At 40.3% G+C, this 16,649-nt stretch overlaps 1 protein-coding gene and 1 long non-coding RNA gene across 2 annotated transcripts in view; one reads left to right on the forward strand and one right to left on the reverse strand.

Moving 5' to 3' along the window:
• The window catches only part of LOC130686935 (uncharacterized), a 34,732-nt gene that overhangs the window by 16,602 nt on the left and 1,481 nt on the right, over window positions 1–16,649 (reverse strand). The window lies entirely within an intron of this gene.
• On the forward strand, window positions 548–14,491 carry LOC130686922 (5-hydroxytryptamine receptor-like). The gene is made up of 6 exons (XM_057510079.2): window positions 548–930; window positions 8,763–9,135; window positions 11,073–11,206; window positions 11,969–12,078; window positions 12,662–12,725; window positions 12,808–14,491. Exons 2-6 carry the CDS (start codon window positions 8,835–8,837, stop codon window positions 13,735–13,737), a joined length of 1,539 nt encoding a protein of 512 aa, XP_057366062.1. The 5' UTR covers window positions 548–930; window positions 8,763–8,834; the 3' UTR covers window positions 13,738–14,491.

The raw sequence follows: 16,649 nt of genomic DNA on the forward strand, positions 1-16,649 counted from the left end.
GCGAAGAAACCGACAACGTGATTGCAAACGATTTAAAATGCGCAGCTACGACAACGGTTCTTTTTAACGAGAAAATAATAAAACCCATTTACCTATTAATAATATCGATCAAACATGACCCTCTGTGTCCCGTTTAATTTCACAAAAAGGGTGCCAAAGAGAACGCCAACAGCATTTTTTTATTTTGCCGATCCATAAAAATGAACGATTCGATAATCAGCTGCTGTCAAACCACTTCACGAAGGGCCAACACGTCCGACCCTTTTTCCACAATAAACTGGTGCCAAAATACTTGAACCAAAAGGGGATTTAAAAAGAAAGAAAACAAGTCACGTGTCTTTGCCGGACGTACTGAGCGTTTAACCCGCTCACAAAGTTTTCTTTAAAGAAAAAAAAAAAAGGGGGGGGGGGGGGTGCGAGTTGAAGAATTGCAGCATTTCATAGCGAAAAACTATCAGTTGTGTGCGCGCAGGTCAAATGCGATATGTAGACGGACAAGGGGACGAAACGGGCCCATTCTATACGCAGAACACTTGATACCATGATACCTGTTTCGGGATGCTTGAGCTCGGCAGCCGTTCAGTCTGTCGACGGAATCCTAACGGATCTCTCTCCTCCCACATCCGCTCGTCCCGCAAATTCCCAAATTTTTTAGTTTGACAAATGAATTCCATTCGATTTTGAACTTTGAACAATTGCTAAACGAGCTGGGCTTCGAGACGTGGATTTGTTTTGTGTTAAAAAACTTTTGAAATCAAACAAAAGGCGCGAAAAGATTTAAGAAAATGGCCTACACGCGGCTACCGGATTTGTTTTCTCCTGTTCAATGTGCACTAAAAACTTTACAAGTGTGAAAAAACAAAAACTTTGAAAACGAATCTGTGCTTCTACAAACGTCAATCTTCTTTGATTTAATCGCAGAAAATCACGGTAAGATTTTTTTTTTTTTGTTTCCAAATTCAAACATCTGCTAGTCACGAAGAAAAAGATGTCAACAACTTTGCTCGTTAAATGTTATAAGATTTATCTCGGTGCGACGTTGGGAATAAAGAAAACACAATGGTGGCAAGTACCGACGGCGGCAACTCACGTCGCATTCCAAGTGTCTACGCAAACATGAGAGCCGCACCCACTTTTGCAGCGTAAACTTTTACACAATGATATGATGGCCTCTCCTCTGCTATTGTGCAATTGCCAGTTGTTGACTTATTCTCTCCCGCGTGCAAAAAAGTCTTTTCTTATTCTGTCTTTTCGGAACGCCAACAACCAGATCCTTTTTACGGCCCGAGGGCAATCGAGGTCTTGGCGGGTTGTTTGAAAAATAACACCCACGCACGCAGCCCAGACGACAAATGTTGTATAAAAGGGGAGGAAAGTGAAACGACCGAAACTCTTGTAGAATAACATATACACACGCACGCACGCAGCGAAAAAGAAAAAAAAAATTAAGGCCCTATGTGTCGCTGCTGCCGTTGATGGTGAAGAATCGCAACAGCTCGAGAATAAAAGAGAAAGGGGCAACATCACATATAGAAAAAAAAGAGAGAGAGATGAACCGTTTGAAAGAGAAAAGAGGCAATCTCGGTAAGTGTATATATATATATATATTTATATATAGGGGATATAGATGGCCTTCCGCTTCTAGGTTATAGGTTACAAACAAGTAAAAGAAAACAAAAGATTAACCCGTGCAACAAACCCCAAAGAGTCGATGTGTAAAACAAAAAAAAAAACGGTGCAAAATGGTGTGAACGGTTGAAGGGCAATTGTCTTGAAACGCGCCACGGTTGTGGCAATCGTGAGGAAAACGGGTGCACAGTTTCCACTTGAATCGTAATCATTTTGATCTTTTTTTCTTTCAACAAAAAAAAAAAAAAAAAAAAAAAAAAAATGGAATTTAAAAAACGGAAGGGAAAAACAAAATGTGTCCTTCCTTTTTTGCATTTTTTCCTTCCCCCCTCTGGTTATTATTTCCTACTCATTATTATCATCCGCTTAGTAGTCTGCTTCATTATTGGAGAGCAGACGAAACTGATGACGTGACTCTCGGAGACGACACGAAAACGCAGCGTGTCAAACGGCGCTGATAGACGTCCCTCATTATCATTTCAGTCGATATTTGTGCAAACTCGACAGCACCAGACCAAATCGATAATCCAAATTAAAATCAAAACGATACAAAATCCATCCCTCCGTAGCATTTTTCTTTTTTTTTTCGTGAGCGTCAGTTACATCGTCTGCGACCGTCTTTTGTTTCAGTTAACTAACGAGATCGTATTCTCATTTCGTTGAGGTCGTTTTTTTACACCGTTTTTATTCTAAATGGAAATAAATTTTAAAAAAAAGGAAAAATCAAAATAGATAACAAGTGTAAAGAAAAACTGCAAAGACATGGCGGAAACGATGTCTTTGCGTGTACACGGATCGTTCGTGAAAATGGGCCAAATCAAGACAAGCTGCACGGAGAAGACCCAATCAGAAGCAGCCAAACTCACGCGCCAAATACAACAAAATGAGTTTACAACAAAATGAGTTCACAAAAAAAAAAAAAAAATTCTCTTGTTATCAATAAGAAAAATAAATAAACGATTATGAAGAGCTTCCGCGTTGATTTGCATGTTAATCAATTCCTGTTCATCTAGCGGGAAAAAAAAAACGGGATAAATCATCTTCAACTGTACGGCCTATGTAAAATTTTATAGATTCCCTCGGTCTATGATAAGAAGATATGCGCATCAGATTCACCGCACACAAGCCACTGGCAGCATTGACAGATGGCGTGTGTCTGTATGTGACAGGCGAGGAGGAAAGAAAGAAAAAAACTGGCAAGGAGCTGCCAGGAGCTGGAGTGGGCCAATCTTTTGTCAAGGAGTCGAGTGTGTGTCAGAGTCTTCGAAGAAGAGAGAGTGGCAGCATCTGACTTATCTCCCCCCCCCCCCACAATTCTTTATTTGTTGTCTATGATGACGTCAGTTTTTTTTTTCGTGATGATAAGGGAGCCCAAAAAAGGTGCGCATCTTGATCTACAAAGCGAAGATGGATATCGTCTAATTTTGTCAAAACTAGGAAGGAAAATCATCATTGGCTCTTGACGTGTCAAATTCCACGGAATCACAAAAAGAATACGAAAAAAAAAATGCATTCGGTCTTGTATTTTAATGAAGACGTGCGGCATATTTCACACCATAGGTTATTTTTAAAAGAGGGCAGAAAAAATAAATTCTAAAGGGGTCGTTCTACGCATTTTCTTTAGATTTTTATTTTTCCCTGCCTCTACCCGTTCTCGCTTTTCACGGTGTATTGATCCGGCAAGCAAGCGCAAACATCATACATCCTTCTCCTCCCACTCTGTTGTTAGACTTCCGTCTCTTTCGATCCTACCCACTCTCTCGGCATTCGCCGATTGATTTCATCCCCTTTTTTTTCAAACATTTTTTTTTTGTTGTTGTTGTTTCAGTTTTCTTTCCCCCGACTGTTTGACTATACAGTAAAAGTGGGTGTCGATGAATGAAAAAAGGGATGAAAGTCAATGACAAAAGATCTAATATTTGACAAAGCCAAACACAATAATTCCGCTATTCTCAATCCTGTATCGAAAAAAAAAATGGCATTTATTTAATATCAAAGGCGTCCTCCGATTGTGTTTGTTATAGACACAGACTTGAAGGCCCCCTTCCTTCTTTTTAGACAAATGGATTTGAGATGACAAGATCACGCACAAAAAGCTTTTTCTTTTCCGCCGTAGTTTATTAACTCGCATGTATCGTCACGTTTGCTCGCAATCGATTTAGATTCTTATCGCGCCCTTCTTTTTTTTAAATGACACCAACAATACAAGTAAAAAATTCGATTAAAACTTTAGTATCTTTTTTTTACCTAGAATCATTCAGCCATTATTCACAGCTGGCTGATCTCTTGGCTCCCCCCCCCATCGTTAACTATCGAAAACATATTGAGCTTCGCTAACAATATAAAAACGATTGTCTATTGACAATCCTTACGAAATGGCTCGAAAAAAAAGTTCTGTTTCGACACAGACGATTTGCAGACGTTTTCCTTTGCCAAAAAAAAATATATATTGTTTTCCCATACAAAATGGGTTGGCCAACTTCCTTCCGCACACAACCGGAAATATTATTTACATGCTGCACCGTTTCCTTTCGATTTTCTTGTGTGGCTTTGCAATTCGTACGAAAATCGTGAAATCAATAAACTTTTTTTGACGGGCTGGCATCGATGAACAGCCGCCACACAAGCAAAAAAAAAAAAAATATTGTATGCACCGTGATGGGATAAGAAGGGATAAAGAGCGCAAGAAAAGAAGAAAAGCCCAGACAACAGCATCAGAGAGTAGGAGGGAGGTAGTAGAAGGAGGGCAACGGAGCGTGATGATATATACCACCTGACACGAACAGACTGTGTGGCTCTTCCCTTTATCCATTTTTATTCTCAAATAAAAAATTATTTTTTTATATACACACACACACACACAAAATATGAAATTTATTGGAAAAAGTAGGTCGACAAAGTATTGACCAGAACGGCTAACTTTTTTCCCTCTCTTTACACGAGTCTTCTTTTTTATCACAGCCATCCGAGCGGGAATAATGGCTCCTGTTACAAAAAGAAAAACGGCCGATCCGCATATTGACTTCACGTTTTTTATTTCGTGAACGCTCCGTTTATTTAAAAAATGGGCAGTAATCGGATGGAAATTGAGAACGCATGAGAGAAGTAGACAGATTTGAAACGGATGGAATACAACGCTTCATCGCATTTGCATCGATGATGAGCGTGTGACCACTGGAACCGGAAACTCCATCACGAATTCCTTTGAAGGAACATCATCTTTTGGCATAGCGCATAAAATACGAGATTTTCATGCTGGCAGACTCCTCCATGCAAAAAAGAAAAAAACGGCTTCCGAGTCAGCAAAAGCAACGAGTTTCAAATCAGACCATTAATGTCATTGTTTCAACTGGCAACGCTAAAGAGAAAACGCTCGTTAAGTGCGCGCGCCCTCTGCTAGCAATTGCAAAACCCTCTCGGTTTTTTTTTTTGTTTTGTATGCAGTGGATCAAACGAAACGTGTTGAATAATGAACGCGTACGAGAGAGCTTTATGAATTCCTCCGGTGCGCTGAAGACGAACAAGAGATTTTCTCAAAAACGGAATTGACTTTTCTTATTCTTTACCCGACACACGCCCTATCAACATCCGTCTGTAAACAGCACCAACGAAGAGAGGGAATCTTCCGCCTTGTCCTCCTTCAACCCCTGCCCGCCCCTGGAGGGAGGGGGGGGGGTTAAACCGAAAGCAGAGCACGTACACAGACATACGCATAGAAAATTGATCATTAAAAATGGCTGATTTGGCTGCAACTATTAACGTCTATAATTCTCTCGGAAATATATCGCAACACATTACAGCTGAAACGTATCGTCATTAAAACAATCCCATTTGAAAAGGCTTCAACAGGCCCCGTATTATTTCGATGATTTTTTGCAAGGGGCGAGGACGGATTTCAAATCCTTCAAAAAGCTCGACGGCTGCCATCTTATGGAAATTGGTTCTCTTAATGATCCTACTCGACCCGACCACTTTTACCCGTCGCTAGTCACGCGTCTTCCAATACCGTCACGAGTTCAAGCTTCAAATGAAAGATGACGAATCCCGAAAAAAAATTGGTACTCTTCGCCATGACATCCATCGAGAAAAACATTTTTCTAAATGGCGATAAATTTAAAAACACACAAACCAGAAAGTAAAAATAATTTTTTAAGTGTAGCGCAAAAACATTTTTGATTAAAAATCGTGAAAAAAAAGGGGGTCTGGTAATGGAGCGTTTTTCGAATTGCGCACGACGCCGCACAATCTTGTCCGCGTTTTCCATCTCAGATACAAAACAATAACTTTTCGAGAAAAAAAAAAAAAAAAAAACCCATCAAGAACAAAGGGAGCAGACGATGGATGTGGTAGACGTTGCTATTGAAGGGTGGCTAAGGCCACAAAGTGCGTTTGCCCAACATAAGGGATATCGGTTGAATTCTGAAAAGAAGGGAAGCGTGTTATGGCATAAAGAACACCCAAGTAAAAGGATATATTTATAGAGCTGTGTGTTTGCCAGTATACTAAGCAACAGACACACAAGTCCATAGATAAATATCAATAACTCATCGTTGTGGTGGTTTCGGCGTTAGCCTCAGGAGGGAAAAAAAAAAAAAAAAAAAAAAAAGGACCATCGCAATAGACAAAGAATAAGGGGCTGGAAGTGTATTCGAAGCAACACGAAGCGGCGCCAGAGACAGAAAGAGAATGATTGGGATGAGCTGTGTATAATTGAATTGCAACTGCGATCTATACGCGCAAGAAGTTTTCTTCGTCTTCTTCCCTCCTCCCCCCCCCCCTTCATAGACACTCAATAGAGTTCGTGTAATGAATGTCGTGCATCCGAGCAATTCCAGTCGAGTAAACACAACGTTCAAAAAAACAAGAACGGCTATTTTGTTTAGCCACAATCGCTAAAAAGCAAACGGCTAATAGAATTGTTATCAAAGAGAAAAGGGAACACCAAGAAAAGAAATATCAACAGCAACGACACATTCGTTTCTTTTTCTTACTCAAAAAAGGGCAAGCTTCTCGTATAGACTGCGATCTTACTGCCAATTCTTTTTCGTTGTGTGAAAGGCGGATCAGCAGTCGGCTGTCAGTCAAGGGGTCGTTCAAACTTCCTTTTAAGGAGTTACACGAACAATAAGAAACGACGAGCTTATGTTCGGGGACTGTTTGTGTGTGTACTAGATGACCTTTCCCTCTCGAAACCACCAAACTCGTTCATCATACCTCCGCGAAAAAAAGAAATAGAAAATTAGAACTGCAATTTCGCGTGACTACAATGATTGTGATGTGCGTATTGTTGGGCTCTTTAAACTCTAGTGGATTTAATTTCGCTAGAATCGCAGCCGGAAATGAGATCTCCTGTGTTCGACGTGACGTTATAATAATAAAATACTTTTACTAACGAATGCTCTTTTTTTTTTCACCCTAAATAAAATTCACGGAGGAAAAGCCAACATGAAGAGAGGGTACGAGAAAAGTTGTGATTAATGTTGCAAATCAAGTGAAGTAACAAGTTCCATTGGAGCAAAAGTGTCTGAAAACCAGTAGTTAATTCATCACCGCCTCAATATTTATAGGAAAAATCAATCGATAGACAGATGACCCCCCCCCTCCCCCAGAATCCAAGAAAAACGGAAAACCTTTTCTTACGAACCCGATACTTTGTCTCTCCCAAAACTTTTAATTTATTACTACAACCATTTTTTTGCATGGACAACTTCGAAAATGGTCATGTATCGACGTTATTTCATGACCCGCTAATTTAAAGGGAAGCCCCCCCAAAACCTCAGTAAAATGATTCAACTCGAAATGTTTTAAAAATAGGACAAGTTTTCAATAAAGAAAAAAAGATGATAAAAAAAAAGTTTTAGTAATTGGTGCGATGGGGTACATGGTTCCTTATTAGACGCAGGTTGTCGTACCAACGGGCGACCCTTCCCATTTGCTTTGATAGCCAACGTATTCAAATTACAAACATATTACTAATCAAACAAGCAATTACGTTGGATTCCCCTGTCTTCATTGATCTCTTTCGAAAAAATTGCAGACGGCCCACTAGAAAAAAAAAAAATACCGCAATAGTTTCAATTAATAAATTTCACTTGGGCAACAATACAAACAGCATCGCTTTAATAAATATGTCAATTTTCAGAGACAGCAGATCAAAGTGACGCAAACAAAAATGGGAAATGAAAAAACAGATTCTCAAAAAAAAACAGATTCAAAAAACAGAAAAAACAGATTCTCGTACAACGGGTCACGTTCATTGAAAATATTAAAAATAGAAAAACATTTCATCGTGATGGGATGAAAATTTTTCGTGAATAAGGGGATACGACCATTTGGCGAAGTCTAAAAGCATCGTACAGTGTGACCCCAGGCAGAGCTTCGTTTGCTAACAAGGTCCCACCAGATTTTACGTAACCCAATATCTAATCGGCGGAATGTACTCTGCGTAATGGCATTTAAAAGCATTTTCCACACATGTTGGTTAAATCTGAACATATTTTTTTTTTTTTTAATGGGAGAGAATAATTTCGCTTTGAATTGCAAGAAAATAAAGATGGCGGCAAAAAGAGTGCAATCATTTTCAGGGCTTTTTTTTTTTTCATCAGGTAATGAGATGCGCTTCAGTTAACTCAATGTTCGAAATTTAACTGCAGAGCAGCTATTAGACCTTGTCGCCTATCACTTTTCCTTTGATCATTTTCCATTTTTATTTAAATCGATTTAAATTAGAATGCTACATCATCAACGAACATTTCTTTTGTTTTCCTCTAAAGAAACAACTTTCGTTAAATGGTAAATTGAAACAAAATTGGAATTCAATTTCTGAATGAAAAATATTTCATTCGCCAAATTGAAAATACAAAAAAAAAAAAGAATCCATAATCAAAAAATTTGCTCACGTGAAAACAACGCGAGCCAAAACAAAATCAAATTACTCGCAGAAACGACTATTGATTAAAAGATGAACCTCAAATTCAATACGATAACACTAAACGCAATCGCATTCTTATTCAACGCCCGTAACTACTCTCATCTTTACACAAGTGATCCTATTGTTAAACGCTTTTTTCTAATCAAAAACAAATACAAAACGTCCATTATCAAGTACTAACATGTCTCTCTTGTGCATGCAGGAAACGTCCACAAACAAAAAAAGAAAAAAAGAAAAAAAGACGGGAAGCCCGGAAGGGCCCTGGGTAATCAACATGGCGGCAAGATGGAATCAAAACGTCTCAGCCGGACAAGAATATCTAAACTTCTCGACGTGGCCGTTAGATTCGTACTACAACTACTTATTGCACTATTGCAACAACAACACGGCCAGCGTCTGCTGTCAATGGAATAACTGCACTGATGTCTCAACATACATCTTAGAAGGCACCAACAGCAGCAACGCAACCGATTATTGGATCAACTCGACAAACCCACAGAGGCCAGAAGACAATCTGATATTTACCAGCTTGACTTCAGCCATCTTGGGAGTTCTCATACTGGCCACTATTATTGGTAAAAAAAAAAAAAAAAAAAAACAGAAATCCAAAAAAACCCTTTTTTCTACGTGTCACATTACTCGTCTTAAGTGCAATGCCCCCCCATCAGAGTACGATCGATAAATGAAAGAGCGGCAATATGATAGTGACCATCAACGTCGTATCGAATGAACGGGACTTGCCTACTAAAGACTGTAGAAACGTCACACCGATACGATTATACTGTCCTTGGCCAACAGTTGGTTCATTGAATATCCCCGTTGAAACACGCGACGATTGACGTTTCGTGAATAAAACCATTAGATTATTACAAGCGCTTTCACCTCGCACGGCTATTTCTCACTTGTCATTAAAACGCAAAAAAAAAAAAAAAAAAAAAACAAAGATGAATATGTGAAGAGAGTGCACGAGTGGCGTCGCAACTGCACGGCACCTAGCGGGAAAGTACCCCTCGAATAACTGTTAAAAACGCGAAAATGAAGCCATCACTTCGTAAATGACGAATGCTTGAATAGAATCGCCCCCTTTCCATCTTTGCAAACATTTACATCCAAAAGAGAATTTCATCATAGGGTTTTTAATGTGTGTGTGACAAGTGAACTCGATTGAGAAAGCCCATAAACAAATCCCATCTGCACATAAACACATATTGCGGCAGCAATCTAGACACACTTTGTGTGTGTGTGTGTGTGTGTGGCATCGTCCAAATAGCTGCGACGGGTCTTGTATAATGCAAGTTTCAGTGCGAATTGCAGCGAGAGAAAATCAAAACATAAAGAGTGCAACCAACGTCATAGAATCCATTTTCATGAATTCTCGATTGCTATGCATGGCCTTCCTACGGCTTCTTATTAATCGACAACGAGTACGTACCTCGTCGAGGTAGACATGCAACTTTGATATACACACACACACCCCCCCCCCACCCAACTAAAATAAGCCAAAACTTTTTCGTCCGGCTGATTTTTTTTTTCGCCCAACGCGTTCACCACCTTTTTTCGACGTCCACACAAATTAATGGCTACTCAGAAGATGAAGAGCTTCGTCAAGGAAACCATAAAAACAAGTTATCATCGGTCAATAACCATCACACGGAAAGAAACTCGATCGTGGGGGAAAAGAAAAAAATGATAAACAGGAACTTTTTTTTTAATCCAACACTGGGCAAAGTTTGTCAGGTCGGAAAATGAGCCCATTGGTCGAGTTACCAAGTTTTGGCTAAAGAAAAGTCCATCGTAAAATCACGAATTATTTCGGCGAGGGAATGCGCTTTAACATTTTGCGTCCATGTGCACCAACATCTGTTGGCATGGAGAATCAATAAATGCGCAGCAGAATGCAGCGCCATTTCTCTCTTGTCATCTTCAATCTCCATACGCTCTGACATGTTAAAGGCATTCCGTTAAATTGAATTTTCATGCGCAACCCGCCAAGTTCTCGGACCATTTCCATTTTTCAAAAAAAAAAAAAAAAAAAAAATGAAAAATAAAGAAGAGGCAAAATACAAATACGTTCTCGACGTTTCCAAGTGTTTGAAACATGCGCCATCATCGACATAGCCAAAAAAAGAAGAAGGCGGAGCGCGTGTTACACACACGCTGATGATTGCGTCCGTTACAAAGAGGCAGGTCAATATGGAATCAAGCGGTTTTAGACACGTACACGCACAATGTCTCCCCCCCCCTTTTTGTTTAGATTCTTCTTAAAAAGAGCGAGTTCAATCATACACAGCAGAGGACCAAAATTCGATTTTTCTTTGGGAGGAAGAATGAGAAGTTGGTAGACGGGCACGAACGCACGACATCCGACACTTGTTGCCACGGCAATAGTGCGGATCACAACAACAAAGTTAAAACGATTTCGCAATCTTCTTGGAAGACAACACTTAAGCGAACGCACGTTTCACATTTCTGCACTTGAGATTTAAATTGAAAAATTGTGTCGATCCAATAGGTAATGTCTTCGTTATTGCTGCCATTCTTCTGGAGCGACACCTGCACTCGGTTGCCAATTACCTGATCGTCTCTCTGGCTGTGGCCGACCTCCTTGTTGCCTGTTTGGTGATGCCACTAGGTGCCGTCTACGAGGTAATCAATTATTCAATTACAAAAAATCAAAGATGTGTTTGGCGTAAAAGATTCAAATTCTTTCAAATGAAAACAAAAATATTGTCCCACGTGACACGCGCCCCAATAGAATTGCAAAATCGTATTAAAAAACAAACAAAACGACCACCGACAACATAAAAACTAATTGACGTCATACCCCCCACTGCTGCAGAATCTAACTTTTGCTTCCGTTTGGCTTCAATTAACACGCCAAACCATCTGCGCTTCACCCAACTGAGCTTTTAATTCTTTATTCAGACACAGTAATCCCACCGTTGCTCAAGTCGGAGCAAAAGCCTCTATATAATATACTGTAGCAATACAAGTCTCGCCTCTTTCTTTAATACGATCCACGCCCTCCCTCTTTTTAATGTCAGCACGCACACCACAAGTATTAACAATATATACACGCACACACAGACAACGAGACGGGGTAGAAAAAATCCCGAGAAGAGATTTGACACTCCTTTTCGCTACCCATTAGAATGGAGGTACCCAAAAGAGCAGAGTTTTCTACGCCTTTGCAACAATAAGCAAGTGAAAACTTTTTCCTTTTGAAAGATTGCATCGCATTTTCCCAACAAGGGTTGCATGAATAATGTGTTCTGGTTAACACAACAAAGCAAGACAGAATAATATTTAAAAAATAATAATGGAAAAGCGTCTAGGCTGGTGCATCGTCCATCTAATCTATGATGTACAAATGTGTTCTTCAAAAATAAAATAAAATAAATAAAACAGATTAGCCAAAGATGGATTCTGGGACCGGAATTATGCGACATGTGGACATCATCCGACGTGCTCTGTTGCACCGCATCTATTCTTCACTTGGTTGCCATAGCAACCGACAGGTAAATGAACATCAACTACATTTTTCAGTGTGCAAATCCCCACGGACGAGATGACCCGACATCAAATATTACCACCCCAGAAACGATATCACGTTCAGTAACAAACCCAACAAAAGACAAGAGGAAAACAAATTGAATCATAAACACATCGGACCACAATGAGAAACGAGTTCGCTATACGACTGCTCATGATTCGATTTTTTTTCCGCCTTTACTTGCCTAACGTCGACACAAAAGAAAAAGCTTTCACTTTGCCCCCCCCCCCCTTCAAAATATAGTTACCGGTGTAAGTATATCCACTTCAAAGAGAAACCTAGTCCGTCTACATTAAACGTACTGTAAAGAAGCGCATCACACGCTCCGATAGGGATGCAACATCAGCTGTAATAGGCATAGATGTGTGTGTCCATTACTTAGATGTTGCTATCCTCTCTATAAACTAATCCCATCCGCGCTGCCCAGCCCTCCGCTTTTGCCTATTTCCTTTGAAGTATCCCTGGTCATCTGACGGCAAAGGCTCATCATTATCCTCGTTTCATACTAACTTTCTCTCTGTATTATTTCCTTTGGCTTTGATTAAAAGATACTGGGCCGTGACTAATCTCGACTACATCCACAATCGGAACGTCAGCCGCATCGGGACGATGGTAACAAACAATACTTTTGTTACTTGCGGGACAAACTCATTTTTTAAATCTTCCAAAATGCGGGGGATAAAAAAAACAATAGATCTTCCTCGTCTGGGCGGTGGCATTGGTCGTGTCCGTCGCGCCGCTTTTTGGCTGGAAAGACGCGGAATTTCTGGACAGAGTCAACATCCAACAGCGTTGCCTCATTAGTCAAGATGTCTCTTATCAAATTTTCGCCACATGCGCCACGTTCTACGTTCCGTTGGCTGTCATCCTTATCGTTTACTGGAAGATCTTCCAGACGGCCAGACGAAGGATAAGGAAGCGCGTCAATCAACAACAAGGCCAGCAGCTGGACCATTCGCACCTCAACCGCGATCGCAAAATGATTCGACGCTGGTTCAAGTGCGCGGCAGCCTCTTCGTCGGCCGAAGAATCCGAACACATCAAAGAAGACGAGCCCCAAGCCCGAACGAGTAGCGACAACGTCATGGCCGTCGGTCAAGACGAGCATATCGCTGCCGATCAGCAAACGACGGCCTTCACGATCGAAATTCCCGAAATGACGCCGTCAATCACGTCGGAAAATGTCGTACCCGTTGCAGTCAATCGACAATCGCCACTCAACGGTTCGACGGTGGCCCTGAGCAGCCCAGTCATTAAAACAATGGCGCCAGCGACGACTAACATGGCCAAAACAACGGAGAACGCGGTTCGAAAGAAAAGAGAAACGCTCGAAGCCAAACGCGAACGCAAAGCAGCCAAGACGTTAGCCATCATAACGGGTGCATTTGTTATGTGTTGGCTGCCATTCTTTGTCTGCGCGCTGCTGATGCCTTTAAGACCCGATTGGGTCTTTGACGAGACAATGCTCTCCGTCTTCCTTTGGCTCGGCTATTTCAATTCCACGCTCAACCCCATTATCTACACCATCTTCAGTCCAGAGTTTCGGCAGGCGTTCAAACGGCTACTTTGCGGCAAGTCGGCCGTCAACGGAACCTCAGCTTATCGGCCGCGTAAACTTCGTTGAAAAAAGAAAAAATTTCCAAAAACAAAAACGATCCGAATTTTTAACGACGGTTCAAACAATGCACGTATACGACCGAAACGCGTTGCCTACACACAAAAAAGAACCATGCGTATTTTTTGTTTATTATCCGATGGAAACGAAGCGATTCGGTGAAAGGACTTTGTTGTTGAATTTGCCACGTTTTTCCCCCAAAATTAAAAAAAAAAAAATTGATATATCATTAAACGTTCCAATCCCTCCGTATCACGTTATGTACCGTTTCGCTTCTCATCATTAAATATTAAAAAAAAAGCCAGTGAAACTTCTCGTTTGTGTCATCTAAAATGTTATTTGTTATTTGCGGCAGACGACAAAAACTCCATGAAAACAAACAGTGTAATATTTTAAAAATATATATATTATTCCTTTCTTTCCTATTTATCAAATATTATGGCTGTCACGATGTACGATCACCTGTTCGTGTTCCCTCTGGTAAATGCGACAAAAATTGAATCGATAAAACGTTGCATTGCAACACACGGATGTGAACAGATTTGCAAGAGCAGAAAGAGATTTAAAAGAGGGAGAGTGTGCGTGATGCATGTTTTGCTGTCGAGCGATGAATGTGTTTTTTTTTTAAGCGTGCATGTGCGATTTGCGTGTACCATTGTTGTTAATTTTCCCTTTTCGCGTGTTTTCCTTTCGATGGCCAAAAATGTTGTACATAACAACTTGAAAATTCATGTGTAACAAATAAACTCAAATAAGAGCAAAATACTTCGTTTCAAAATTTAATTCCACAAGAAATTAAAATTTTTTTACAAAGGAAAATTCTTTTCGTACTTTTCTAAGCTAAATTATTCATTTGTTGCTCATTTATTTCACGCTGTGGTCGAGGGTATATGAGTCAGATTCTACGAGTTTCTCCATCAACAAGATTATTAATATTCAGAAGTCATAAAAATTTTTGACATGAAAAAGGCCGAGAGCAATTTAAAGAATGGAATTTCTTCCAAAATTAGAATTCCGCACACCTGATTCCCCACTCCTTTTGTACTTTGATTTTCGTTAAATTGCCACCGATTTTTTTTCATACGAATATATCAAGTTTTGTTTGACGCCATCTAGCGGACAGTTCCTCAGTAAAACAAAAAAATACGAAAAAAATATCGGATTCCGACAAAATATCTTCATCCCATCAAAAATAATCGGTCGGAAGAAATACAAAGGGCAGAAACAGTTAAGCTTTCGCTCATAATGCCACTTTTTCTTGCTTCCGGTGACCGGTGATTACGTAGGTCAATCAGTACACTATACATTGGAAAAAAAAGGACGCCATCTATTATTACGCTTTTTGGTGCGCACGTACCCATGAATGAAAAAAAATCTATTTCCCACCCACCACTCTCTTTTTTAATATTTTGGCTCTACAGTACTAACACTACTACAATACAGTTCCCCATAGTATTTGGGTTCGTCACAAACGAGTAGTAATGAACACGCCCCGGTAGGAGTCAGTCCACAAATCTGTGCCTAGGGGGAGACGGGGAAATCTATGGAGGAATCTGGACAAGAACAAATGAGATTGATTGTGTCCTACTCCTACACCTATCTCTTGGTCAAACGAAAGAAAATGGCGAGGGAGGGTAGGGAAGATGAAGCGTTCTCATCTTCTCTGAAAACTCATCGCCATTTTCATTGATTTTCCCTTATATTCCATGTGCTTCCATCAAACAGAGCGGAAGGCTCAACTTATCTCAGTCCCCTCCCCCTCCCTCTACTTTCTCTTCTTCGCGCATTAGATAACGTGGATTTTTCTCTTCTGTCGTCGTTATCCAGTTGGGTTAACATCAGAAACATAAATAACAAAAAAAAAAAAGGACGAAATCTCGGACACGGAAGGAAGACCCCCCCCCCCCCCAAACGCTTCACATCATCCAGACGGAAAAGGAACTCCCGCGTTTTTTCCCTACTCAAAACTTGGGTCATTATACCATACTTATACCATGCATCTTTCCATCCACTTTTCTCGTGTTTTCGTCTTTTTGAACAACTCTCCCATAATAAGCGAAAAAAAAAATCGCAAAAACAAAAGCTTGAAGGACTAAAAAAAATGGCTGTGGCGATCCAAAAGAAAAGGAAGGAAGCGATAAGGAATTCTGCACACGATTTTCTACATCGTACATTTCTACTGGGCTAACACCAGCGTGAATGTCACAAAATTCAGGAACATGTCACAAATCTCAAATCCCCACTCTCCAGCAAAATCCTGCACAATAACTGTGAGCAACTGAGTCTTTAATCGACCACTAGATGGCGAAAACTTTACGTAAGAGAGAAAAAAAGAGCATTTTTTTAAACAAAATAAAAAGGTCAACAGTTTTGAATGGCATAATGAAATGTCACGGTACAAAAAAACATGTCTGAACGCGTCAAAATTGATCACTTGGCCAGTCTGTTCAATCTATGGCCGCCGGTCAATGACACTAACAACATAAAAAATGTGAAAAATCATTTCACAACAACAAAGTGATGCTAGGGAAAACCCCTTCAAAAAGTCTATTTATTAAGAGAGTATTTAATAAAACATAAATAAATGGCGCCTCGTGATGATGTTACCGTGGCGTGACTAGTTTAGCGTCAAATGGGGTAGTCGAAAAAGCCTCAGACTCCGTGTTTGTTGTACCCCCCCCCCCCTTTTTTTTTTTAAGAGTTTAACGTAACTGAAAGGATACGGTGGTCAATCGCATCCAATCCACGCGGTGTCGCGATTTGTGCCTAGCAACGGCAATTGTATCCCCCCGCCTCTCTTTCTGAAAACGGTTCATACCCTTCCCATTTTTACACCCAATCTCTCAGCACGTCTTCGGATACACACGTGGCCCTCGTTTGATTGTGGAAAGACGTAATAAATGAATTATCACGTCTTTTTT

This window comes from Daphnia carinata, chromosome 2 (assembly GCF_022539665.2).
Source record: "Daphnia carinata strain CSIRO-1 chromosome 2, CSIRO_AGI_Dcar_HiC_V3, whole genome shotgun sequence".
Classification (NCBI taxonomy): Eukaryota; Metazoa; Arthropoda; class Branchiopoda; order Diplostraca; family Daphniidae; genus Daphnia; species Daphnia carinata.